At 47.4% G+C, this 27671-nt stretch overlaps 1 protein-coding gene across 3 annotated transcripts in view; it reads left to right on the forward strand.

The window, feature by feature from the left end:
• JARID2 (jumonji and AT-rich interaction domain containing 2) overlaps positions 1 to 27671 on the forward strand; it is a 1398385-nt gene that overhangs the window by 1077958 nt on the left and 292756 nt on the right. For 2 of the 3 annotated variants that reach the window (XM_069613558.1, XM_069613560.1), the window contains 2 exons: positions 7388 to 7506; positions 7617 to 7741. In XM_069613558.1, coding sequence (XP_069469659.1) covers positions 7388 to 7506; positions 7617 to 7741 — 244 coding nt within the window. The remainder of the gene's footprint in view (positions 1 to 7387; positions 7507 to 7616; positions 7742 to 27671) is intronic. The other variant, XM_069613559.1, reaches the window with a different exon arrangement.

The raw sequence follows: 27671 nt of genomic DNA on the forward strand, positions 1-27671 counted from the left end.
ACACCCTCCAGGCCATCAACCCGATACCGACTGCGCTCACTCTCTAAGCACCCTGCAGCAGCGACACCAGTCCTTTTGCACTGAAAAATCAAGTTTTTACTGCACATCCTGTGACTACATACTCTCCTATCTGTCACAGTCATAACGATCTAACGCAATTGCTTCCACTGACAGCTACAGAGGGAAGTATAAGGCCTAACGTGACAACCATCACCACAGTGGCTCCTCTCACAACAGAGGCCAATCTAACAAGCAGGCTTGACCAGAAGTCTACTTCGCCCCTCCACTTCGACACCCCAGTGGGAGGGGTGTGTCCCAAGTTTTGTGAACGAGTGGCTCAACATCACCATGGGTGAATGGGTGCTCCCAATGATTCAGCACCGACACACGTTGAAATTCCTTCAGCATCCACAAAAGTGGAAAAACATCTTTCGCTCCTCCAGCATGAAGTTCAGTCCCTCCTTTCCAAAGGAGTGATGAAACATTTCCCCAACGCACAGTGGTTCAAGGTGTTTGCTCAAGATACGTTCTAGTAAGTAAAATGTCCATTGGCTGGAGGCCTATATTGAACCTTAGATCTTACCTGCAGCTGGCCCAGAATGTGCTGTGATGTGACCATCCAGAAGGTTAGATGCCGAATGAACTCATTGAGTAGACTGGGGGCCTGCCTATATTGGGCCTTGGTTCTACTCAATCAGTTCATTTGGTCTCAAACCTTCCGGATGGTAATGTTACAGCACATTCTGGGCCAACTGCAGAAGGGGATTTCCCATCCTCACTGGATTTACAAGAGATGTATTTGTATGTTCTTTGTCATCAGACATTTCTTAAGGTTTACCATGACCGGACTACACTACCGGTTTAAGGCTTCACGCTTTGGCTTCAATATGCTCCAAGGGTGTTCACCAAATGCCTCTCCCCAGCAGCGGTTCACCTCTGTTTGGGGATCCATCTTTACCTGTACCTCAACAACGGTCTGGTCAGAGCACCTTCACTCCCTCTAGCTGTCGGCATACGTAAACAACGATTAAATGTCCAGCCTCGCTGGGATTCTCTGTCAATTATGCAAAATCCTGCTTGGACCCTTCTCATCATGCTCTGTTCTTGGGGGCACAACTAAACGCATTGTCCTGCATCGCCACCCCGTCTGCCACCAGGGTCAAGTTCATCCTGGCGAAAACCGAACTGCATTCATGGAAATCAATTGCTTTGGTCAGCAACCTGAAGTCCCTCTTATGGATGATGTCTTCCTGCAATCCCTTGGTCCAGCACTGCCTTCTTCGAAATTAGACTCCTCCAGGAGTTTCTCGATGCCTGCTAGAAACAGCTCTTAGGTGGTTGGAATGACACGATTCTTCTTGCACGCCCCTTCTATGATGTGTTATGCTGGTTGTCAGTTCACCACAACATGCAAGGGATGCCCTTGCAGTTCCCGAACAATCAAGTCAGTCATGACAGATGTGTCCCTGGAGGGCTGAGGCGCCCACACAGACGTGCACCATGCCAGGGGCCTCTGGTCACAGAATGAGAAGCTGTTGCATATTAACTTTATGGAATTGCAAGCAGTATTCTCTCCTACAGCTCCAAGGCAAGGCTGGTTCGGGGGTTTATCAACATACCACCATGCTTTACATATGGAAATTAGGTAGCACCCGTTCTTCCATTCTGTCAGCAGAAGCCCAATCCCTGTGGCATATACAACACAGTGACTGACTCCTACAGCGGGAACTTCGCTCCTGTCATGAGTGGGAGCTCCCACATGACCAAGTTCAATGCATCTTCCAAGTGTGGGGAATTCCAGGTATAGATCTTTGCCACCAAAGACGACGCATTTGCAGGTTCTACCAACCCAGAAGCCTGTGGAGGGGCTGGAGAGGGAGGTGGGGGGGAGGACTCTCACGTTCCCGTGGACTGGCAAGTTCCTTTATGCATGTACCCAGTTTCCACTCATCCCGAGAGTCCTCAATGTTTTTAGTCAACAGCTGTCTGATATTGGCGGCTGCAGTCTGGCCAAAGCAGTTTTGGTTCTCACAACTCCTCTGTCTCTAGTTGACACTTCCCCTGAAGCTGCCCCTGCTCTTCATCCTCCTCTCCAGGGACAAGGGAGTGGTGCTGCACAACCATCTGGCCTCCCTCATGCTAACGGCCTGGCTCCTGAATTCCTAGAATTGATACATGTCCATTTACCTCAAGACTGTTAAGGCTAAGGCTCAAGCATCTTCCACGATTTATTGCAACAAGAACAAGTGGAGGCATTTCACAGTTTGGTGCAGGGTCAAGGGCATTGATCATTTTGCCTTGCAGGCTCACAACATTTTACTGTACCTTTTTGTCTCTGGTTCTTAGTGGGTATGCTCATACCTCGATAGAGGTCCATCACAATTTGCGCACTCCTCTGGAGCACATTCATTGTGGTCTAGCAAACTCATTAAAGAATTCTTCAAAGGACTATTCTGTACCTTCCCACTAGGTGAGCACTGGCTCCTGTTTGGGAGTAAAACATGGTTCTCGCTAGGTTGATGGGTGGTCACTTTGACCCCCTTACACCTTATCATGGAAGACTACCTTTTTGGTTGCCATAACCTCAGCCAGGAGGGTAAGTAAAATTCAGGCTTTGTTGTATTTCATAAATCCAAGGTGGTCCGTAGCATGAACCCAACTTACACGCGCAAGGTTCCTCCTTCTTTCCATCTTAATGAGCCTCTGGTTTTGGTGGTATGATTATCCTTCTCTGGCAGAACGCTCCTTGCATTCCTTGGATGTGATACAAGCTTTGAAGTTTTATGTGACCAGCACCGAACAGTTCCGCAGGTCATCTCAACTATTTGTGGAGTTTGGTCCCACGAACATGGGCAGGGGTCTATCCAAGTCCTCCATTTCCCATTGGCTGTCTGCCTGCATCTCGTTTGGTCATCACGTGGCTAACGGCCCCTTTCTTGGTAATAATAGAAAACAATCTACGTGGTCCGTTTCTGCCACCATCCTTTCTCTCCCGTGTTCTGCTGCTGAATATCTGCAAGGCGGCTACATGGAGATCACTTCATACTTTTACAAAGTTTTACTATAACGACAGATTCCATGGAGGAGTCAAGGGTCTACCAAGCTGTACTTCGCCATCTGTTTGTGAGTGAAATGTTTTCCTGCAGCTGCGGTTTTAAATGTAAAATTAAACTGCTTTAAATTTTTGAGGATTCCCAGTCTGACGGGGAATATTCAAACCGCATGCAAATCTATGAAAGACACCAATGCTGCAGAATAGGATTACATGTAAGTAACCTATTCCTTTTCTTCCGCCTCACACGCCACAGCCTTTTAGCTCTTTTAAACTTCAAAGCGGTTGTACTGCTGATCTATTTTAAACAGAGAAATTAAATTGTTCTAAACAAGCAAACACTTATCACTTGATGGCCTATAATATTTCCAAGTGAAACGCTGGGTCATGAAGAAAGTCTGAGAAGCAACTACAAGACTGCAGTCTATCTTTGTAAAATTAATTGTTGAACTAGAATTAACCAAAGTACGGATATCAAACAAACATTGTGTCCTCCTTTCCTTCCCGATCCACTGTAGCTTAGCACTCTATAAAAGACTGGGAGAATACGTACTTCATCTTCTCTTATAGCAGTTTTGGAAGCGGAGTGCAAATTCAGCCTTCAATCAAAACCAAACATTTTGTGACTCATTTTGTGGATTGGCCGACTCCTTTATATTTCCATGGGCATGTTTTCAGTCAAACACTCTGGATGTGGGCTCAGTCTTCAACCCTAGAGGTCTTACTTAAATACACACCAGAGCAGTACTTTGTTGCATTAACCCTTGTCTTAATGAGCTTAATGAAACAGAAGGAAGTACATTTAAGCTGTGAACCTCTCCACCATTACGTATGCAAGAGCGGCACACAGGAACTCTGTTTTCGAACAGTTATGCAGCCTTATTAAAAATGAGTGACAAGTACTTGGGTGACTTTACCTGGTTATTCGCCTTCATCTCCTGGGGTTTACACACCGAACTAAGCCAGGTCCTTCGCATAGGAAAACATTTGGACAACCAATGCTGAGAGGCTAGGTCTGAAATAGCACAATTCAGAGTTGCACCATTAGTTAGGCCTGAGATGAGGATTTCCACTGTAACTGAAAACTCCCACTGTTCAGGCCAAGCAAAAAGTCTGGCGAGCATACATGAACCACAGTTCTGGCGCATTGCTTGAACAGTCGGGCCACCTTCATCCTGTCAGTGATTAAGGTTTACAGGCTTAAATAGCCCAAATGATTTTGTATGGACCAAGAATACCAATTTTAATTGCGAAGTAACAGAGGGCTAGGGTTGGCCCAGAGTCATGAGTCTTAGAAAACTAGCTTGAATCTAATCAATAAGATTTATACTGCCACTGATTTAAAGTCCAGGCTGCAAGGCTCAGATTTCTATTCCCCATCTCAAGCTTCTGACGTCTCCAGGCCAAACATATCAAATGAAAATATTGTAAAATTCTATCACTCTAAAAGAAAGAGTGCTGCTTGAATGCCAAGGTTTTTGGCTTGAAAGATAGCCTCTTGAACTCTGTACTCAATCAACAGTTATTAAACACCTTTATCCTGAAAAGATATCCTGAAGTCAAATGAATAACCTTACTTATGGGGACTCCTTGTCCGTCACCAGTATTTTCGTAAAAGAATAGGAGCGCCTTAAAATTCAGGATTATTTTATCAAAAGATTCCACTATAGTAATTACCTAGAAAAGAGTTTATAAAACTGATACAGAGCCTTATGGATTAGATCGTATGCAGATGGTCCAGATGGGCTGTTAGGCAAGATTTGGAGCAGTACCCTTTGGGTGCACTACAACAACCTGGTCCTCCTGCCAATAGGAACCCAACCTTTGGTATAAGTCTGTTCTACACAGGTTGGTAGTGTGGCAGAGATGCACAGTGACAAGTCTCCAAATAAACACTTACACTAAACAATTATTAAATATATCCGTAACACACAAATGCACACTCCAAAATACACTCTTGGCTTCTCTAAATCCGAGCAATACCGCAAAGCATGTCAAAGGAAAAAAAGGTTATAGAATAGAACAAGAAATCGCCCAATTATTCTGAAGCAGGTAAGGACTTTTGAACCCCCAATGCACAAATTAAGTTAACCCCTTCCTGGAAGGAAAGGTAAAACACAATGTCAGAGGAAAGAAGAGTTATTCGGGGAGCCAGGCCAGCCAATGTCATTTGCACAAAAGTCTAGGTGAGCTGGAGCACTTCTCATAGGTGAATAAGTCTTGCACAATGTTTTAGAAGTCTTCGTAGAAAAAGAAGAATCAATGTAGGGCCACAAACTGGGAGGCTCGTGAGGGGCAAAGCTACAAGCAACTCTGCAATGTCAATTAAGACAGGTCTCAACTGAGAACGAGTAAGGCTACACAACAAGAGAGAAGTCCTCTTAGGTTTACAGTACCTTTGGTTAGAAGAAATTGTTCCAGCTGGCTTCTGTTCCTGTGTGGCTCTGCAGATCCTTTTGTCCCTGTGCCGCTGTCGTGGGGACAAGAGGGAGGACTTCTGGGGACTCCTGCAACGGAACGGTCGGTGACAGAAAAGGACAAACTTCTGTTCAGCGGCACCTCACAGTTTCAGCTCCTCGCATCTCAGCAAATAGCCCCACTGCGGTCTCTTGGATACCACTCTGGACTTTCCTCGCATCCGGAGTCCAGCACTCTTTTGAGGTGGCTCAGTGTTGGTCGACCCTGCTTCAAGGGGAGTCCAGGTGATCTTCCTTCAGCATGGGTCTGTCTTAAAAGTGATGCACTGCGTTTGGTGTTCCTCTCCTTGGCACCTAGGTGCCAGCAGCAGTGGAAGTACAGCCAGCTCAGAGAGGATGTCCAAAAGAGTTCACTTTGGAGTTGATTGGTCCCACCAACTCAAGGGGAGAATTCATCCTTGCAGGGCTTCTCTAGTCGAAACAAATTTGGAGCTTCAACACAGCAGCAGGGCTTCACTGGGCAAAACAGTTCACGAGTTGCAGCAGGCGTCTCTTCCAAGGTCTTCCTCAGATTCCTTCGTTCAGTGGTTGACTCTGCCTTCCAAGCCAAAAAGCCTCGCCTTTTATTCAGGTTTCTCCCATTCATTGCAGCCTAGCTGTCCATCACCTTGCCGGACACCCAGCCGGCCAATCACCTTTTGGGTGCATTCCTGTAACCAAGGGGATTAAGCACAGGGAGTTCTGGGCATCTCCCTCACTGCCCCTGCCAGACATACTGGAGCCAGAGGTGGGTTTCACTCGTGAATCCTGCCAAAGACAAAATGAACAAAGGGACCAAACCTGGTTTGTTGTGCAGAGTAAAACTCGAGAAGGACCTTTCCAGCAAGAAATGGCGAAAAAAGACCGGGCCATTTTGACAAAATGGGCACCCATGGGTGCTTTACTGCAGCTGCAAACGTAGCCCGCAGTAAAAACTCCCAATGGTAGTTACAAGTAATTCACTGCCACCAGCCATTAATTGTAGAACGGGTAACATAAACATGTTACTTGAGAAACTAGACAATGGGGATACAAAGTAACCCCTCCAGCATCCTATGGTGAGATGATAGTGTGTGCTGGGTCTAGAAAGTTACAAATTGCAAGTAAAGTCAAATTCACTTTACTGCTCTTGGAAACAGTAGTTTATCCAAGAGAAGGTATTTAAACCTTTGGGAAAACTAAGAGACTTCCCTGTGCGACTGCACTGAAATTGATGTGTGTCACAATGCACAGATGATGCCTATGGAGTTTGTCAGACTACAAAACCCAAAAGAAACCGTGTTAAATCACAGAAAAATACATGAGAGAGTGGGAAAAAGGTCTCTCTTTCCAGGTTAAAAATTAAAAAGTCCTAGAGTCCAGTGAAAGTGCTGGGAGGTCTTTAAGTTAGAGAGGAATTAGTATATTTCTTAGAATTCTCCCTAACATGGGCAAATCCAAAATGCTAAGTGTGCAATGGAAGTGGCTTGGACCTTTTTGCATGAACAATAATCTATTCAAATGTGGATCTGCTTAGTCCTTTTTTTATTATTGAAGGGAAAACTGTCTTGCGGTAGTGCAAATCATGAATTGCTTTCATGCAAAGGTAGAACACAAAAGTAAAACCATAGTTTAAAATCATTAAGGAATTTTATAATTCTGGGATCACCATGTGTGTAGAGGCCTAGAGCACGATTGTTATAAAAGCTTAATTGTTTTGTGCTTCTTTGCGTTTGTTCTAGTATGGAACTTTATTACAGAATTCTATGATACAATTGTTTCTTTACCACTATTTCTTAACGTACATGGCAATTCAATATAAGTCAACCTAATATTTTGTTAAATGTGCCTTTCCACAGTTTATATTAACAAAGCATGTCAAATCTCCTTTCTTCTGCAGCAAGAATACTGGAGGTTAGTGAACGAAAAAGATTGCCATGTAGCAGTGCATTGTGGGAGAGTGGATACGAACACGCATGGAAGTGGGTTTCCTGTGGGTAAAGCTGAACCATTTTCAAGGTATGTTAAAATGTTATAATTGATTGGTATCCTTTAAGGGACACGTGTACTAGGTCTAGAACCAATTGCATATACTGAGAACAAAGCTAAGCCCAGTTTATTTTTTACAGACATGGCTGGAATCTTACAGTCCTTCCTAATAATTCAGGATCCATTCTGCGACATCTTGGTGCTGTGCCTGGTGAGCTGGCTTTTTATCCTACTGGGATTTGGTGTGTGGTAATCGCTGCGAATGGTGAGGACTAGATTAGCTGTCAAGTATGTTCCTGTATGATTATAAAAGAAACTTCATATCAGAGATTGTTTTGACCTATCTCATCAGTGGAAAAACTTAAGTTAGTTATGTTTAAACAGTTCAACGCAACAAAACCCTTAACATTTAATTACAACACTTTGGTTGAAAGACAGATAGTTTGATCTGGTTTATCCCAATAAAATGCCTGAAATTGGGCAGTTCAGCTAAGCAGACTTAACTCCGAACTCCTTGTTTCGCAACTTATATCATTAACGTCCTCACTAATGATCTCATTGAAAATAAAACTAATTATATAACCTCTACCCAATGTGGCTACTACAGGTGATATTCATGTTTTCCATAGTAAACTATGTCTAACCTGCTCTGACAACATTTGAATTATGCTCAGCTAGTCTTGATGCCTACTTGCTTTCCATCCTAATTGTTTGCACAAACTGTTTTGTGTATGCTTCTCACGTATTTGTCTGTTGGCCCTCACAAATGCTCTTTGTACCATTGTGGTGACCGGGGCTCGTGCTGCTTTTTTTCTTGGAACCTATGCTCATACTGCTAAAGCTTTCACTGTTACCTGGGGTCATTTTGTACTGCAAGCTCGGCATTACAGCATGTGTTAATTGAACCGGTTTTAAACTGTTAAACATTTTATTTTTGTTGACTGGGGCCATGGGGTAAGTTAGCCCTGGCATTCTGTAGTGACTTCCTGGCTTTTAGCACAAGCTGTTGAATACTCGCCTAAATTAGGACCAGAAGTAAGTTCCCTTTTGGCCTAGTTTAAATTGCTGAACATGTATTCATTTTGTGCATCTGGAGCCCATCAAGGTCTGGACTCCTTGGACTGCTGTACTTTGAGCTTCTAAATGTCAATGACCAAAGGATACTGGAATTGAACCCATGACTTGTCATACATCCTCCGGTAGCACTTCTCCCTGTTCTCTTCGGGGGGCTTATCTAGAGTCATACTTAATCTCTTAACAAAAGTTGTTTCCCTATCAAAAGAAGTACAGGTATTAAGGCATGATCTGGGGAGCTGTTCCCTGTCCCCCTGAACTCTCACATTGCTCTTAAGAAGAAGTCAAACCAGGGCAGAGGGAAAAGTGGGCATATTGCATGCTCACTAAGAGATTAATCACAATAGTGTTATACCTGCTTGTGTTGAACGTGTAATTCCAACTTGCTGATCAATTGAAGTGACAACTAGGGCAACTGGGACAGCAGGAAATGGTATTGCGCAAGTAGCGCCCAGAGCCTGAAAAGGTTTGATTTATTTAATGAAAATGACAGGGAAAACCATGCATTCCTGGCACAAAAAATGCTCACGAAACCTTTTTAGAGCGGAGCACCAGTGTCCTTAGCAATGGGTGAGAAGGTGTGGTTATAAGACCAGATGATGCAAGGAAGGTAGAAACATGAACCAGGAACAAGGACATATAAGGTACAGTTAAAAGGTTGTTTGGGCGCAGCACGGGGAACCAATCCAGGCTATTCAAGTTCCCAATACCTCAATTACACTGGAGTGGCAAACATGCCTTTAAACTTAATCTGCCACCAAAGGTGTGGCACCTCTGCTGGTTGCTTTAGCTAATGTTCCTCATATTACTGATCATACACCCAAGAGTTCTCCCTTCTATGGAACAGAGGTTTCTGGTTCTCTTCCCCTCACCCAGATAGATTTTTCATATTCAAATGGGCTACGTGTTGATGGCTTGCTCTATGATGGCTAGATGGGTGTGGGCAGCAAACAGAGATGGGTATGTAGTTTTGTAATTTGGTTCATTCATTTGGGTTCAGGAGTGTATACCAATATTTAAACACAGAATCTGTATCGCCATCATTTGGAATAATGGTGACTTCCAGCCTTTGGCTATAAAGGCACACTATACGACATGCAGGGTAGAACAGATTGCGATTAGTCTTTTACATTCATGTGTCCCTTCGTGCTCCAGTCTCACCCTTCACCCCTACGTAACCAACCGGCACACCCAGTTCCTGTTTTTTCCACCTACTGGGCCATTTATAACCGGATTCAATCAATGCATCCATTGTAGGAAGCAGTTCTCGGCAACCAATTGTTTTCATGCATGTCTGATGCTTGGGGATTCATCACCCGGTGAGTTCGTTTTTTTTCTGCTGTGGAGTTCACCCGAGGTCTCTGTGAAGTAGTCTTCTATGTCACAGCTGGGACTGGTACCAAAGGCGACCAAGCACTTCATAAGGACCAGCAAGGAGGCTGACATTGTTAAGGGGGAAACCGTACCGGCACGTGAGGTATGTTTCTCGGCACCGCTTTCAGTACCCAGGTAAAGACTGCCACCCCAACTCTGTGGTCTTCACAGGACCGTTTAGGGGGAAACCCTGAGGCGTGTTTACATCTGAGAGTACCTCTGGATGGGAACATGTTAGTACCTCTTGGGGGTCACAGGGGTGGGGAGGGCACAGTTCTCTGTAGGTGGGAAGGGATCTGAAAAGATCCACCTGGTATTGGAGGATTTGTTCACTCCAGACAAAATCGTTATGGTACTGAACTCTGGTAACGAAGAGCTCATCTGCCTCGGATAACAACTGAACAGGCAAGATAAGTCTTGAAGAGGCAAGATTCTCCTGTATTGAATCTGTGCCGACTGGCTCACCTATATTTGCATAGGTATACAGATTGGCTACCGCAGAAAAATCTTAGTTCTTCTGTACCGAAGAGTAGTGGAAAAACCTCTGGCAGTAGGCACAAAGAACATTCTCAGTCGATACCGAGCTCTGTAACGGCCACTCCAAAAAGGTACAAAAAAAAAAAAATGGTCAAAGGAGAGATGCTCAGATATTGCATCAGCACTGAGGGTTCACGATGAACACACAGATCTTTATTCGAACTCTTGAGGAATTTGATTATTAACATTTTTCACAGTTCTACCTGAGGAACTGTTTGGCACTCCAGTGAGAGACTTTGCCCCCAGTTTTCTCCTGAGACTCGGGACATTTTGACAGACCAAATCAGTCTGCATTACAATTGGTGTTGACTAATATCCGTACGTCCTGTCCCCTGGTAGCTAGGCGCAGGATCCTTTTCAACGTTCTGTGTGTGCCAGTCTTTTGTTGTTTGATTTTCCTCACCTCTCTTTGATGCCTCACCTCCCCTTGCGCATGTCGGCTGCAGGAGTCGTCGGGAGATGTGCATCCTGCGATAGGCAGTTCCCAGTCTCTGACCCCCATGCGCTCTGCCTTGAGTTCCCGAGGCCCGACCACCGCTGGGACGCATGCACGAGTTGCAGTTCTCTTGGCCACCGAGCCTTGAATAGTCTCTTCCTCGGGGAGATCTTCCATTCTGCTCCGTCATCCAAAGGGCTTCATCGTAAGGACTCTGCGTCAGGAAAAGGTAGGGCCTTTGTCCACCAAAGCCCCTCAGCACATAGACTCCTTCCCGGGCCTCCTACTGGAAAAGGGACCTTGGACTCTGGATCTAGCATACCCGAGGCCGATAAGGCTACCGGCTCCCAAGCCAAGGGACCCAAGTGCTCTTCTGGGCGATCCTTGGACAGACCAGAGGCCATTAAGGCTACCGACTCCCAACCAGAGCAGCTCAGGCGCTCCTAGGACTGCTTCCAGGAGCCATCTCAATGGAAGATCCCGGACGAAGACTGCTCCATAGCTGAGGGCGCCTCCGAGGTGGTCACGTAAGGCAATTCGACTACTGGCCTGCTGGCTGAGGGCCCTAGGCTTACCGGAGCCATCTCAGAGGTCGGCGCTTCTGCTTCTTGGTTGGGAGACTAGGAGTCCATGTCGGAGCCAGCACGAAGCTTGCGTACCCTCCCTCCCAGGGCGTGGTGCCAGGCCCAAAGATGGCAGACTAGAACACGCAGAGCCTGCAAGGCCGGTGACCATATTGGATCCTTAATCAGGACCTCAACCAATTAGTCTTAAGAGTGGGTCTCTCAGGAGGGTTCTAGTTCTCTTCCTTCGGGGAGTTGGAACGGGCCCTACGGCATAGGCGGATGGTCTCTGCAGGGTTACATTTATCCCCCTCAGGCTTTGGATGCCCACTTCAGGCTCCTCAGCGCTTCGACCAGGAAAGAAGGCCCTGTGCGGCGGATGGGCGCTTACCCCAGACGTCGGGGCTCCTCAAGGGCCTCATCAAGGAGGTGGTTCGGCAGGTCATCCCTCCTAGGCCTCCTCCCCTGGATCCCCCTCCGGGAATCCCAGTACTGCCCGTTCCTCCTCCGGTTCCGGACCTGCCGGTGCTTTCGAGCCTTCCGCCTCCAGTACCACCAACGCCTCCTCCACAGTCACTGATTGATGTCAACCGCCTTGTGGGAGGGGACCCGCGGATGGTCTGCTGGACCCGGACGCCCCTCCGTCTGGCAAAAAAGGGGGGACAATGATGCCAAAGACACGCAGGATGAAGAGCCTTCGGCGTCTTTGAAGGCATTTCATGACCGTCTTCAGGGCCTTGCAGACTTTTTTGGGGTCCCCCAGCCAGAGCAGGCTCCCCAGGAATCGAGGGTGTTGGCAGAGGATAGGGTCCAACATGCCACAAGCCACTCAGGCATTCCTGTTTAAAAAGATATCCTTTCAGTGGCTAGAAAGGTCTGGGCGAAACCCCAGGCCAACGCCCAGATGGACAAGAAACTCACAAGGATGGAGGAAAGGGGACGGGACATATAAGTAATTAAAGTTACTAAGTGTAGTGACTAGCTCCTAGTGCTTAGTCCCCTTTCCTCCATACGTCTTTCACCCGCTAGTATGCCAGGGGCTAAAATGATTAGCATAGCCAGGTATAAAAGCATCCGATATGTAAAAAGGGGACTGAGGTGAGGCGCCAGAGGTTGTGGTCTCGGGGGTGTTCCCACGCCGGGGGGCATGCGCTATGCTAAATTTAAAGGAGTAGCTCATTTTTCTCTGCCTAAGGTTCTAGTACCATCCCCATGCCGGGGACGCCCACAAGGATGGGGCAAAGGGGTGTAAGGACTAAGAGTACTCTAGTCACTACAGTGAGTAACTTTAATTATTCAGGTACTGAGACCTGTAGTAGTTAATATGTATAACACTTCAAATACGGTACATCAGCTGGACAGGGTTTACTACTCTACATCGCCTATGATAGCAGAAGAAGTTCAAGGTGAGCCCACTGAAATGGCAAAAGACATCACAGCTACGGTATTCCAGGTCATGCTGTCTTAACTTGTCCTAGTGGTGTTAGCACAATGCATTAAAGACAAGATGGGATCTTCTGAGGTCCCACAAAAGATAGATTCTTTAGAAACACCACCATTACCTACACAAACACCGGTTCTTGTTGATGAGAAAGCTGCTCCTCCTAACAAAAAGCAGAAAGTGTCAAAAGACACTGACACGGATTCTGATGCCGAACATTGATCTGATTCACCTTCAGAATTATTTCAGAGTATTTTGGCCATGCAGGCTTTGGAGATTGGGCCCAAAAACAAACCGGAAACTGCAGGCGTCTTCGGAAAACTGCCTTCTCAGCAGACAAAGTCCTTGTTACCTATTGAAATGTCAGTATTGGAAAGAGCATTGTCATTTGGGGAAAAACCCCATTCAGACTTGCATGTTTCCAAAGGACTTGATGCCAAATACAAAGTTCCAAAAGAGGGACCCTTTGTATTTATGAGCAACTCACCAGCTCGGTTTTTAGTGGTGTCTGATGCCTTCGGGTCGAGGGAAAGGGCCTGCACCATCTCCTTCAACGGCGTAGACAAGAATGCAAAAGCCTGGGAGAAACGGGGAAAACAATCCTATGCTAAGGCTTCCTTACAGCTGCGACAGGTCAATGCAGCCAAGGTACTGCCAGAGTTTAATCTTGTACATTGGGAAAATGTAGATCTCTTTTCAGAGTTTCTCCCTCAAGACGTGGCAGGCAAATTCACCATCTGGCTCTCAGAAGGAAGAGAGGCCGCTGTACAACAGCTACAAGTCTTAAAAGACCTGACTGATATCACAGGAAGGGCTTTGACAGGGGCAGTTTGTCAGCTCTGTTATCCCCCCAAGACATACAAGACAAAGTGCTAGATTTACCTTTTGACGGTAACTTAGTTTGACATGTCAACAAACCAAGTACTACAGAAATTCAAGGCCAGCGTGACCGCAGCAAAGTCAATCTCAGTAAGACAACCATACGATCAGAGTTTTAGATTCTTCAAATCAAACTTTTGGGGAAATCTAAGAGACTTCTCCCCTGCCACTGCACTTAAGATGCTGTGTGTCACAATGTAAAGATGATGCCTATGGAGCTTGTCAGACTCCAAAGTCAAAAGAAACAGAGTCCAGATCACAGAAAAAATACATGAGAGAGTGGGGAAAAAGGTCTCATTCTCTCCAGGTTAGAAATTAAAAGTCCTAAAGTCAAGCAAAAGAGCTGGGGGTTTCTTAGGTAGAAGGGAATTAGCACATTTCTGAGAATACTTCCTAACATTCCCCTTTAAATTTAAATGCGTGCAGGGGCTAAGCCTTGAGAGCATGCGCTCCCCTGACTACACCTACCAGCGCCACTCCCCAGTCCTCTTTTTTTCCTGAGTCGATGGGAACGGACCGCTTTCACCAGCGCTCCTGGGTTAGGCCTCTGGCCTTGTAATTCCATGCGCTCTTCCCATGAAGTTATTCTCTTTTTCCCTTTTCTCTTCTAATTGACACCACAGGCAGAGCCTTATGTATTGCCACCGACATGAGGACGACAGCTCAGGGCAATGAAATTCAACCCAGATGTGCAGGAGAACATCCTCGACCTGCCCTTTGACGGGGGGAGACCTGTTCCACTCTACAACAGACTAGGAACTATACCAGAGAAAGAATAGCTCCCAGACAGCTAAATACTTGTCTCTTACCCAAGGCCGCACCCAAGACCTACAACCAGGCTCACCAGTGCTCGGACAAGGGTTGGCCCTTTTGGAAGCTTCAGGGGCTTCCAGGAGAGGCGCTCGAGGCAACCCGACAGGTCTCCATGCCAGCACAGGTGCAAACAGCACAAGACGGCTAACAGGTTTTTTCCAGTCCCCCTCCTCAGCACCAGCCTCAGAAGGGAAAAAAGTTGTGACGGGTCCATCCGGATCCACAAGTCGCCGGTGGGGATGTGGGTGGTGGGCAGGCTTTGCCCTTCAGGTACACTCCTGGCGGATAAGGTTCACAGACCAGTGGATCTTCTCCATAGTGTCCACGGACTTCCGGCTACCCTATTCCTCCATTTCCTCCTTCCTCCCCTCCGCTTCCCACAAATTGGGACAGCAACTCTGTTGGCGGAAATCCGCTTGCTCGTAGCAAGCCAGGCGGTGGAGGAAGTCCCACCTTCTCAGCAAGGCAGGGGCTTCTATTCCCAGATATTCGCCAGTCACCAAAAAAAAACAGGCTGGCCTGAGAGTTGTGTTGGGCCTTTCTTCCTTGAACCTTTCCCCTTCCTCTCCAAAAGTTCATGATGGTTACCCCTGCGCTTATAGCGGAGACATTGTATGCAAGAGCCTGGATGTGCTCCCTGAATCTGAAGGATTCTGTAACGCTCACCTTGTATCCACAGGGACGCCACCCGACTGGTCTGGAGCGCTTCTGGGACGGATGCACCTCCCCCGGGGACTTGCGCTGCCGTGGGCTTAGTCTGGAAGACAGGAGTTCAGTTTTAGCCTCAAACACCTTCTCTCGGGGCCTGCCTCCCAAGTGTCCCCTTGCGACCGCCCCCTTGGAGCCTCTCACCTTGTATTTCGATATGGTGCACTCTCTGTCCTGCCGTTCTGTGCAGGGGCGCGTCATGGTTGGGCACCTTTCCGCCAAGTTACTTCAATGGCGTGGGCCCGGGAGTCCAGGCTGGCTGCGACTCCACTCTTTAGGCAAGTCTTTAGTCTTCTTAAGAATAAGTGTCCGCAATAGTTGTCACCCTGTTTATCTTCTCCTTCTCTCGTTGATGCAGATGGAGAGGGCAGTGCTCGAGTAGGTAAGAGCATGCATGAAGTGCGGCGCTATGAGTGTCTTTGAAATAGGCTAACCTGTGCTATCCTTCCTTACAGGTTGCCGAGAAGTTCCTGAAAGAAATATGGCCAGATGGAAGCAGAGCGTAAAATGGAAGATGTCCGGTCGGCGATGGAGTGTCAGGAGAGCTTTGGTAAGTAAGCGGAGCCTGGAGGCAATGGAATCGGAAGATGAAGGCTTACTAACTGTCCTCTTCTTGTCTCTCCTCTCTAGGATGTTACTAGTGGAAGAAGATGAGTACCAGGAAGGTTCCGGATTGATCGAGGAGCTGGAGGGAGAACAGGTAAGGATGAATAACGGTGTTCTTCTTCTTTACCCCGGAGATGCAGGCCAAAGATGCTGCGAGCAGGTGTCGGTGAATGTCACGCTGCAGGAGCAGAACAACGCGAAGCGCGTGCCTCAGCACGGGCATGGCTTAAATAGCCAGCAGGTATCCCAGGTGCCTTCAGGGCGGACTACGCCCTGGATGCTAGACTGCATGATGCAGTTCCACGTTGATCCTTGTGGGGGCAGCCATGTTGGTCCATTGCCCAATGGAAACTCTACCAGCCGTATGAGCCTGGCGCCAACAGCACCAGGCCTGGCTCCAGGACAGCTGAGAGGGGCATGATTAGGCCCTTGCCGGAATACTGTGGCGACGGCCAGAGGCCCTGAGTTCCCAGGTCAGAGGTTAAGGTTGTGACAGATGCCTATCTACACGTCCCGAACTGACAACCCCATCAGTCCTTTCTGAGGTTCAGAATCATGGGATTTCATTTCCAATACAAGGGTCTACCCTTTGGCCTGAATTCTGCCCCCAGGCTCTTTACGAGACTGAATGTGGTGGCAGCCCTACTCGGGGCGCAGGTTCACCACATCTACCCATATCTAGATGACTGGCTAGTTGTGGCAAGCTCTGTGGAGGCAGTACAGTACACAGCCTCTGACCTCATGGGTACACTAGATGAGCTGGGATGTTCCCTCAATCGCAAGAAGTCGGTTGGCGCCGAAGCAGAATCTAAACTTCCTGGGCCTTATCGCAGCCATCAAGAGGGCCACACAGCATTTTCTCAGCAGAGCAGTGACCTTGGCATGGTGGTACCAACACCTCTTGGAAATCATGGCGGCATGTCTCCTAGCAGTAACGCATACAAGACTCAAAATGGAGCTACCTTGGGCAGCCGCAGTGTCCATGGGTTATGGTCCCATCAGGAGCAGGCGGCCTGCATCAACTGGTTTGAGTTGATGGCCATCTGGCTCGCTCTCAACGCATCCCTCCCAATCAGTGGTAAGGCGATCCTGATTCAAACAGACCACTCAACCAGCATGTAGGACATCAATAAGCAGGGTGGAACCAGGTCTCCTCCCCTCTGAACTCTAGCAGTCAACATTTGGGAGTGGGCTCTGGTAAACCACATGCACCTGGCAGCAAGCCACCTCCTGGGGGAGTCCATCCTAGAGGAGGGCAGGCTCAGAAGGCTGGGTGCGGACAACTACGAATGGCAGTTGGACCATCAGGTCCTTCAGGGGATCTTCGACAAGTGGGGTCATCCACAGGTGGATCTATTCGCCACCTAGGCCAACAGGAGGTGCCCCCAGTTTGCGTCCTAACAGGGCAGGGGCTCTCTGGGCGACGCAATGCAGATCCAGTGGAATAACACGAACGCGTATGCCTTCCCTCCCACTACCCTGCTCCACAGAGTAATCTGCAAGATCAGGGAGGCCAGACACCTCTATCATCCTGATGGCTCTGTGGTGGCCAGCAAGGCCATGGTTCTCGGAACTACTCGGCTTGTCGGATCAGGCCCCGGTTCGCTGGGCCCAGCACACCTACTCTCTCAGCAGGGAGACCTGGTCATCCACCCACCCCCCAGAAGTTAGCCCTCGCAGCGTGGTTCCTGAACAAGTTACAGGCCTCTGTGGGTTGCAGCCTCATCCTGTTTGCCCCCACTGGTCTCCGAGAACCTGCTTTTCAGATTGCTGCAGTTGTGCTCCCAGAGGCCCGTCCCTCTTTCGATCCCCAGCAGGGGCTTCTTGATGAAGCAGGGTGGGGCAGTGGAAAATAAGTACCCGGCCAAACTGGCCCTGGCAGCCTGGTTCCTGATCAGCTGAGGCCTCAGCATGTTCAATTTTCAGATGACAACTGGGACATCATTCCGCAGGTTAGGAGGCCCTTGTCTCGGCCTCAGTATAAGGGCAAATAGACTAGGTTTTGCCATTGGGTTTGCGACAAGGGTCTGGACCCTGTCCCCTCTCCTCTGGATGACGTACTGGCTTTTTCAGCACACCTCGTTCGTTCTAGAGTTCATGTCGATACTTGCGGCACGTATTGGCACTTACAAGAATTCCCCTGAGCATGTGTTTTCAGCTGCCAACCTGGTGGTTAAGGCCCACCTTAAGGCTTTGTCTAGGTTCTTTACTCCGGTGCACAGGCTGCATCTGGTCTGCGACCTCTATGTGGTTCTTGCAGCTTTGCAACGCAAGCCTTTTGAGCTGATGGCCTTGTCGGACATCCGCTTGGTGACCCAAAAGACTGTTTTGTTGGTGGCTCTCAACCCTGCGCGCAGGTTTAGTGCGATGCAGGCATTGTCTTCATGCACGGTTCACGACGACACGGTCATCTTGCGCACTCTCCCAAACTTCTTGCCCAAGGTGGTCTCTCTGTTCGATCTGAATCAGGAGATCTGCCTGCTGGTGTTATTCCCAAAACCACAGTCTGAGGCAGAGAGGGTCCTACATTCCTTGTACCTCAAGAGGGTTCTCAAGTTTGATCTCTTGGAAGAAAACCTTCCGGATGTCTGAGGCATTGTTCGTGATTTTGGGGGGGCTCCTCCTCTGGCTCTAAGGATTCCCATCGCCTGTTCGATTGTTCAGGCCATTTCGGATGTTTAAATGGCCATGGGCAAACGTGTTCCTGATGCGATTCATGCCCAAGCGGTCAGAGCGAAGGCCACGGCATCTCGTTTCAGAGACCTGCTTCTTGGATGTCATCAGCAAGGCGGCTACTTGGGACACTCAGTCTGCCTTCTGTAAGCATTACTCGCTGGACACCAGCTCCAGCTGCAATGCTAAATTCAGTCAGGCGGTTCTGAAAAAACGTTTTTGCTTCATCCTGGATACTAGGCAGGTTTTCACAGCTCCACCCTATGTTCTTGTTCAGTGGAATCCCCAATAAGGATGGAGGAAAGGGGACGGGATGTATGAGTAATTAAAGTTACTCACCATAGTGACCAGAGTACTCATAGACCCCTTTCCTCCATACATCCCACCCACCTCCCCTGCTAGTATGCCAATGTCATATAGGTAATATAGTAGCCGGGTATCCAAGCGTCTGATGTGTTCAAAGGGGACTGAGGTCAATCCTGGAGGCTGCGCGCTATACTGAACTTAAAGGGGAAGCTCAATATTTTGCTGCCAAAGGTTCCAGTATTGCCCCATGTTGGGGGACACCCACAAGGATGGAGGAAAGGGGACTATGGACTAGGAGTACTCAAGTCATTACGTACAGTAACTTTTAATTTAGGATCGATTATACAAATAAACTATCAGCAAAAATCGATATTTTATGACTTTAGGTCCCCTTTCCATGCCCCCCAAGCCCTATATAGAATCATTGACCCAAATTCTTTGTGCAAAGGGGTTCCATACAGAAAGCAAAAGGTAAGGTGGTGCAATGGGCACCTGTGCCTTGTGCCTCTGGTAATGGGTATGGGGTTGAAAACGGACCATTCATATACATTGTCATTTAGGGGGGGAATAATTAGCATGTATTTTATTTATCTCTCACCAAGGCCAATTATTTTTAGAAACCAAGTCCAGATATGCCCAATCTACTTGGTCAAAAGCCTTGTGGGCATGCAGAGCCAACCAAGCAAAGGGTAAAGGGTCTTTGCTACAAATTTAAATGAAATGTATCACCTTGCAAATGTTATCATGGGGTTGCCTGCCCAATAGAAATCTGGATTAATCTGCATCAATTAATGTTCAGGGGTGCATGGCGAGTGGCTAAAACTTTGGAATATATCCTACCATCATAATTAAGTACTGTAATTGGATGTTAAGAACAACAATCTGTAGGGCCTTTACCCTGCTTAAGTATCTAACTAAGGGTATATTTCCCCATGGATGGAATGGTAGAAGCTCGGTCTTCCTGTTCTTCAACATTCTCCCAATTTTCACTCAACCTACCTGCAATTTGTTAAACATTTATTAAACTTCATTCTTTCAACCAAACAAGTCTCAAAAAGTGTTCCCAGGCAATACTGAAAAATACATCTAACTTTAAAAAATATATATATTTTTCATCTATTACAGATCATTGATTTCCAGGGTTAAGCCAATGTTGAGGAGTTTGGCTATTGTATAACTTGAGGATGGCTACTCATGAGTCACTCTCTTCATATGAGTTTAGACCATTGCAATGTTGATACTTGCAGGCTAGTGATTTTGAATAGATTGAGCAGGGGTACCGTTTTGCATAGGGCTATTCTTGTACGATTGTATGTTTCAGAGCAGTTGGAGTCTGTTCATTTCTACCACTTGTTTAGGTTTTCTTTTTGTGTTTTTGAGTTTCTTGCTTTTCTGTGTTTGTCTTGGTTGCAAAAATTGTGTATAGGAAAAGCATACGATTTATACTCTTGGTTCATTGGAAATGCAGAAGCTTTATACTTATGTTTCATTAATAAATTAGGTTGTAATTTGGAAGCAACCAGCTTTTGTAATCTGTTTCTTCAGATGGTTTGTTCATTGTTAGGGTTGCAGCAATGACCCCTTTAGGGTACACTACATTCAAAATTATTATTGTGATTGGCTATCGATATATCATTCCAAGTGGGAACACTCTTGTAATTCTCTCTTGATCTCGAACGTTCCCACTGGAGTCAGGTTGCCCTTCAGTTTTAGGACCACATCAAAATATGGGCGTAATGGTCTGTGTGCAAATTGGTGAACTAAGAGTGGGCCTGGGAGTGATGTTCCTATTCAAACTGGTGTTAAATTGAACTATTTGGTGAAATTGTGTTCTTCTATGAATTTTAACTACTCAACTGGAACTTTGCAAATTTGTATTACTCCTGAACGTCGGATTTCACATTTTATGGCCGTTTATAATCGTGGATTTGGATGCTTCATAATCCTTTGATGACATTGTAGAGTTTACAGTTCTGGAGGTCAATACAGTTATGGAGGCCTAACCCTGCAATACAAGCCCTGACCCGATCCCGTTGTACAGTTAATAGCCACTGGATTTGTGGCCCCTTTTAATATGAATCCATTCAACAACATATGTAGGATGGTTGTAGAGCTGGCAGAAGGTTGGGTTTGTTCTCTTTTAGGTTGTTCTCCCTAAACCTTTGGAACAATTTCTCTATTGGATGTTTCCTCTACATTGTTTCTTGATGCTTGTTACAGCTTAAGCTGACACAGTGGGCGAATGACTTCAATATTCTGGTTCCCTCACATGCAGTGTTTTAGGAAAGGGTTTGTACCTGGAGCAGGCTTTGCTCTTTTATTTGATGTGGGCCAATGCTATTACTTAAATTAATCCCCGGTTTTCATGGCCTTCAGAGATCTGACCTCGGCCTTTGACATGCTGAACAGGACAAAGTTGTGGAGACCTCTGGAGGCCATAGGGGTAGCTATGTCACTCCTGAAGATAGTGTTGCTCCACCAGGACTCTAATACATCTGTACGCTGTGGTTGTGAGGGAGGAGAGGAGAGGAAGAGCACAGCATCTTCTCCCCCACCCCCTCTCATAGGAAGTGTGTGCCTGGACTGTCCTGTCACCTCTCTGGTGTAATTTATGCACCACCTTGCTTCAGAGTGAGTTGGGGTCTGAGAAACCGTTTGTGCCCTATGTAGCAGAAGTCGCAGTTACTTTGTTATGCGGACAACATGGTTTTAATAGCCAAGACCTTTATTGCTCTTCAATAGCCTATCGATAAATGTGTACTTCAGATCTGACCTTCAGCTCTCAGATAACAGTGCACAAAGTAAGATCTAGATCATGGGAACCTAGAAAAAGCAAAATGCATCTTTAATTTAGACGAAAGGAAGCATGAGAGAGCGGAGAATTTGCGTTTATAGGCTCTATTTCTTTCCTAAAAGTTAAGCTGGCATTGCACATATAAAGTAAGTGCTTTTGATGCCATTCAATAATTGATCAGATCATTGGGTAAACAAACAATTGTATCTACATATCGAATTTACCAAGCTAAATGGTGTGCCCTCGCCAGATATGGAAAAGGCCACTTTGCAAAAACTTCAGAACTCTTTCTTCAAGAGGTTGTTAAAGCTACCCGTCTTAACTGTATTTTGCAACACGTGGAGTTATGCCAGAGTTTCATTGACTGTGATCTTGGGGGGGGGGGGGGGTGCCAATTAATGGCTAGTTGGCTATTAGGAGTAAGGCATGTTTACTGTGATGTTATTGCCAAACATTTGCAAGCATGGGTCTTCGTTGGAAATACATTGATTGTCTTACTTTAATGCTGAATTAGGCAAAATAGCACAGCTAAAACTATAACATGATTTAAAGGTCTTTTGTAAATCCTTTGACAGACCTAGTATAGAACGGCTCGAAGTGCTGAGTGGACCACTGCAGGCACAAAAACTTTATTTCCATTGAGTGTTGCCTGGTGTAGGTAATGAGCCCTGAAACCGGGAAATGGCTGACACGTTTGAGATTGATTCTTTTGCCTATTGAGGGTTACACTGGTGAAGTGGTACAAAGACGATACACCCAATCTGCTTTTTTCTTTGTGCTTATGAAGAAACATCTTTCACTCCTCATTACTTTTGCCCAAAATTGTATTTAATTTTATGTTTTACTTCAATACCAATTTTTAAATCCTTTAGTTGTATGCAGTGATAGGCCATCTTTGAGATACTTGTATTTGAACCCTGAAGTTCCTGCTGCTTTGTATTTCCAGATTTATCTACTTGCAGCAATGCTTAACACAAGGCAAGCATGGCATAGATTGTGGCATAAATTGTATATGTTGCGTTACTCTGTTTTTATACTGTGCTAACCCACAGCAGATGTGGTTTCAAAGTGCATAGTCGTATCTGGGGTGATGCCCCACCCACTACCCATTGTCACCACCTCGGGTATCTTGACTTGTCTGCTGGAAAGGAAAAGTGATAGTTCTGAATTCTTGACTACAATTGAAGAACTCACGTTTGTCTTATTTGTATGCATTACGTTTGGGTGATTACTAATTGTCAAGGAATTGGTTATATTGATGAAATGTAGCATAATGCACATATCATAAATGCTTCTTTTAGGTTTTCTTCAATTGTAATAATTAGGAAATGTATTCTTAAAATGTTCAAATGAATAATTCTGTTGTGATTAAGTATGTACATTTTTTAAACACAAATAGTTGTTTGTACTAGATGTGGGGGAGCCAGTGAATTAATGTATACGGCAGAGCCAGGATAGTCTATCTTGGCTTTTAGGGCTAAACATGAATAGTGTGCAAGATGCCATACCTGGTTTCCTGAATCACTACTTCACCTGCCATACAAGACCCCTTCCTGGCACCCTGCCTCGTTACCCAACTCCCCCTATCTGGCATCCAGCCTCCCACACTCCACTTCCCCCCACAGCACCAGGCCCCTGCCTGTTGTCCTTCCGCCACCCCCCACACAGATAAAAAACCCCTTCATGGCATCCTGACACCTCACCCCACAGCACCAGACTCGCTAAATGATGTCCTGTCTCCCCACCCCACAACAGCACATGAACTCTAACTGGCATTCTGGCTCTTGGCACCAGTCCCCTACTGGCCGTCCTATCCCTTCCACTATCGCACAAGACTCGGAGCAGGGTCCTGCTCTTTCTGCATCTTCGAACCTCCTCCCCACCACCCCCCTCCCTCACATGTTGGTTCACATTCTATGGGAATTCGGCTTGCTTCCTCATTTTTCTACTTCTCCAGCATGGGGTCTGGCATGGATTCACATGTTCATGAATATTCCCTGTCGTCCTGCCGGGAATCCTCTGTAAAAGAAAAATGTTTTGCTTTCACTTACAAACTGTATTTCTCCTCCAAACCAATCACTGACCTCTGGGTCATACTGCCCCAGCCAATGACTGTCCTCTCCCTACGCCCCTCCTCTCGCAGCCTGTTAGGCAGAAACCTTTGGGAACACTGGGAACAGTGCAAAAGATTTAGGACTACAGGTGTTAGCAGTAAACCCACTTGGTAGCAGTCTGTACCACCCAGATTTACCTGGTAGCTGTGGCTGAGCAGTCAGACTTCCCTCAAGAAGAGTTAGGCAGTATGCAAAGTATACACAATAGCACAAGCAAACACTGACCAGAGCTTTGATATCAAAGTATATAATTATTTATTTAAAAACACACTGTTTGAAACACTCCAGCACTCTTATTGTAAAACACTGTAAACACAGTTACTATTATGATATATACAACCCTTATTCCTTATCAGACAAGTCTTAGTTAACACCACTTATTTCCAGACAGAGGTGAGCGCTTAACTATAGATGGCACTCCAATAAATTCATGAAAAAGGGAGGGAAAAAGACAGAATATGTGAAAATACACCACTCTAAGATTTAGGAACACTTTTAGCAAGGCAGAAGAGCAAAAGTCACTGGTGAGCCAAAGTCCATAGGCTGGGCCCACTCTTGGAGAGAGCAGAGCACAAATGCGCCCAAGATCACACAGTTACACTAGGCTTTGAAAGTCTTGCGGAGAGTTCGAAAAGAGTTTAGAGAGGCTCAGAAAAGTTTAGCAAGGGTGTCCCAGGCTAACCCAGGTTCGAAAGCCGGGGGCTAAATCTACCCCGTACAGTCGGTGGCAAGGGAAGCCAGGCGGAACACAGTACCTTAAGTGGGAAGGATCCTCCAGCCGTAGCAGTTGTTCCTGGCAGCGGGTGCAAGTCTCGGCGCCGTCCAGAGGAAGAGAAGATCTCGACTTGGAGGAAAGATGAAGGTCGTTGCACTGGCAGGGAAGAAACCAGCCGCGGAGTCTTAAAACGTGGTATTCCGGTTGCCGGGGTGCTTGGCACAGGCAAGGCGGCCACGAGATGCGTCAGGAAGGCGAAAAGACGGTGAAACTGGTTATCCCCACCAGTCAAAGGAAGAAGACTCTCCGGCGGGAGATCTCCTCTGTCGTTGAGAAAAGTGGTGAGCCGGTTCAGCAGGGCTCCACCGGTGGTGTCGTCGTAGCAGGTCGGCTCAGCTTCTCCCTCGTCGGATTCTTAGGTCCTGTGGCGACTTCTGAAGTTCCAGTCCCCAAAGCCCTGATTTTATGCAGAAAACCCCCATTCACTCAGCCGGCTCACCACTTGGGCCAATCGGGACGGAGTGCGACTTGAGTTGCCTAGGCAACTCAGTCCAGGGTGCCTAAATCCCCCTCCACCCCTCCTAAGTACCCCAGACAGATTGGCACCACCTTGGAGGGCTTCTGTGGAGAAGCCCGCCAAAAAAGGTGGAACCAAGGTGCTCGACCTAGGTTGGAGTCACAGAAGAGAACACAAACGCCATTTTAGAACCAAGTTTTGGCAAAAAATACCAACCGGAGAATTAATAATAATTAAACCGGCGGTATGTTCGAGGCTATCGTAATTAAATAAAGATAGTAGCCTCGAACAATGGGAAAATCCCATATAGAAATATTCGCGGTTGAATATAAAAAGTAGTATCCACTGCCACCAGCCAAAACTCGATCAGGGGGGACGGAGACGTGCCCCCTCGACTAACAGACCCCGGGGCAATCAAATTGCCCCGGCCAGTACGTCCACATTATGATGGTTTGTACTGGTTCTGTTCAGAATTCAAGACTAGTAAAGTCAATGGTGACTTTACATGCCCTGGGAGACAGTAGTCAGTCCCAGGGTATGGAGTCTATACTGGGGGGTCACTATGACACCCCTGTGTTACTGCACTGAGGGTGCTGTGTTACACACATCACAAAAACACATGAAGCCCTATGGAGTAAAAGACCCCATAGCCCATTAAACACATCTAGAGTCAAAGGAATACACTCAAATCATGTCCAAGAGTGAGGGTAAAAGAGTCTCACTCTTGGCAGGAGAAAAAAATAAACCCCAAAAATCCAGCAAAGCTGCTGGGGGGGGGGGACTCACTAGGTTAGGAAATTCAGCCTAAACGGAGAATTCACCCTAACACAGCCATCTTCAGATTTTTACCGCAAGTGTTGGGAGTCCTTGTTTAGCTCTGTGAGCTGATAAAAGTTTTTCACACTTTTTCTGTAAAATGTTCGATTTAATTTATTTATTTGGTCAAATAATAGAGCCTGTGTGCTCTTTCCTACATCGGCCGACAAGCAGGTATCCCTTTGTTGGTGAATTTCAGCGCCCCTCAAGGGCACAATTGTCGAACTTCATCGAAGATTCCAGAAGGCCATCGGGCCTACTCCGCACTCCATGTTGGAGGAGGAGAGAAGCTCCCTTTTCAAGCTGTGTTCCAGCTGCGGACAGCGAAATGTGTTTGTGGAGGATAAACCCCTTCAATGCCTCTGTCTCCATCCGAATCACAAGGAAGCGGATTGTGAAATCTGCCTCGGGTTCTCCAAGCGAACCGCAAAGGATAGTCACAGTAGGCTGACGGCATGGCTCAGCGCCAAAGCATCTACCCCATGCGGGAAGCAGGGGCATGCCTCACCCAGGACCGGCCGGTCCCAAAAGCGGGCTTCTAAGTCCTTTTGAGGGCGCTCCATTCATGGGGGCCCAAGACCAGGCCAAGCACTGCAAGTCTGTTTCAGTCGGGGGTGCTGCGCAAATGGGTCCCGCAACGGGCAGGGCGCGCTCATCTTCACCATCTGCCTCCATCTCCAGCCATCGCTCCATTTCGAAGAAGAAGTCGGCTCACCCGGCGAAGGTGTGGGAAAAGCCTGAGACGGCACAGGAAAAGACGACCGACCTGCCCCAGAAGGCCCAGGTGGCCCTCGTGAAGTTGACAAAGTTGGTGGCAGCTGCCCTTTTGAAGGCCAAGGGGGCTGACCCAGACAAGACGGCCCCAGCAGTGCCCAGAGTATCCACGCCCCCAAGACTGGAGGCATCGCCCAAGCCGGTGGAGAGGACACTGGAGAAGATTGTCCCTGAGCCGACTCCCTGGGATGCAAAGAAGGGGAGGGGGAGGAGGCCTCAACCATATTCCAGGGCATAGATATTTCTTTTTCGGACAAGGACCATCCCTCCACACGATCCAGGACGTGGGAGATGACAGCGAAAATCCTGATGCGGACGACGGTGGGGTGACGACAGCTGACTTGCAGATGATGGAGCGGGGCCCAGTAGGCCTGCCGCCCCGACTACTCCGAGGGATTTATCACTGGAAATCCTTTCAATCCTGCAAACCCTGGTGTCGGAGATTCTGAAACTGATGCTGATGACACCTGTGGACCTGGACCAACCTCAGGCGAAGTGTAGGAAGTGGCACCCTACTCTCCCGCATCAAACTCTTCACATGCTATCACTCCCCCCCCACCCCCCCCCCCGGAGACACATGGACAGACACGACGACGGACATGGACAACATGGGCACGGCGGGCGGTTTATCTCAGCCCATGGCCTGTCCCCCAGATGAGGTGGGGTTGTTCCATGCTCGCCAGGGTGTCGGAACGCTTCCAACTGACACCAGAGCAGACAAGAAAGGAAGGGTTCCTATATCGACGACGCAAGGCCAAGAGGAACACTATCTTGGCAATGCCTCTCCTGAACGACGTTTGGGAGGAAGGCCCGGCTTTGATGAGGAACCCAGCCCTGGCCAGGAGGGATCGGCTGGAGAAGAAATACTGGGTGCCAGAGTCCGCACCCAAGTGCCTACGCTCACAGCCTGCCCCAGACTCTGTGGTCTCGGCGGCAGCAAGGAAGAAGTCTTCTAACCCCTCGTCTTTATCCTCCGTCCCTCCGGATAGCAATGGGAAGAAGTTAGATGCCATGGGAAGGAAAGTAATCTACTCGGAGTCAACAGTCAAGACGAC

This window comes from Ambystoma mexicanum, chromosome 5p (genome assembly GCF_040938575.1).
Source record: "Ambystoma mexicanum isolate Mex_15411 chromosome 5p, UKY_AmexF1_1, whole genome shotgun sequence".
Taxonomy (NCBI): Eukaryota; Metazoa; Chordata; class Amphibia; order Caudata; family Ambystomatidae; genus Ambystoma; species Ambystoma mexicanum.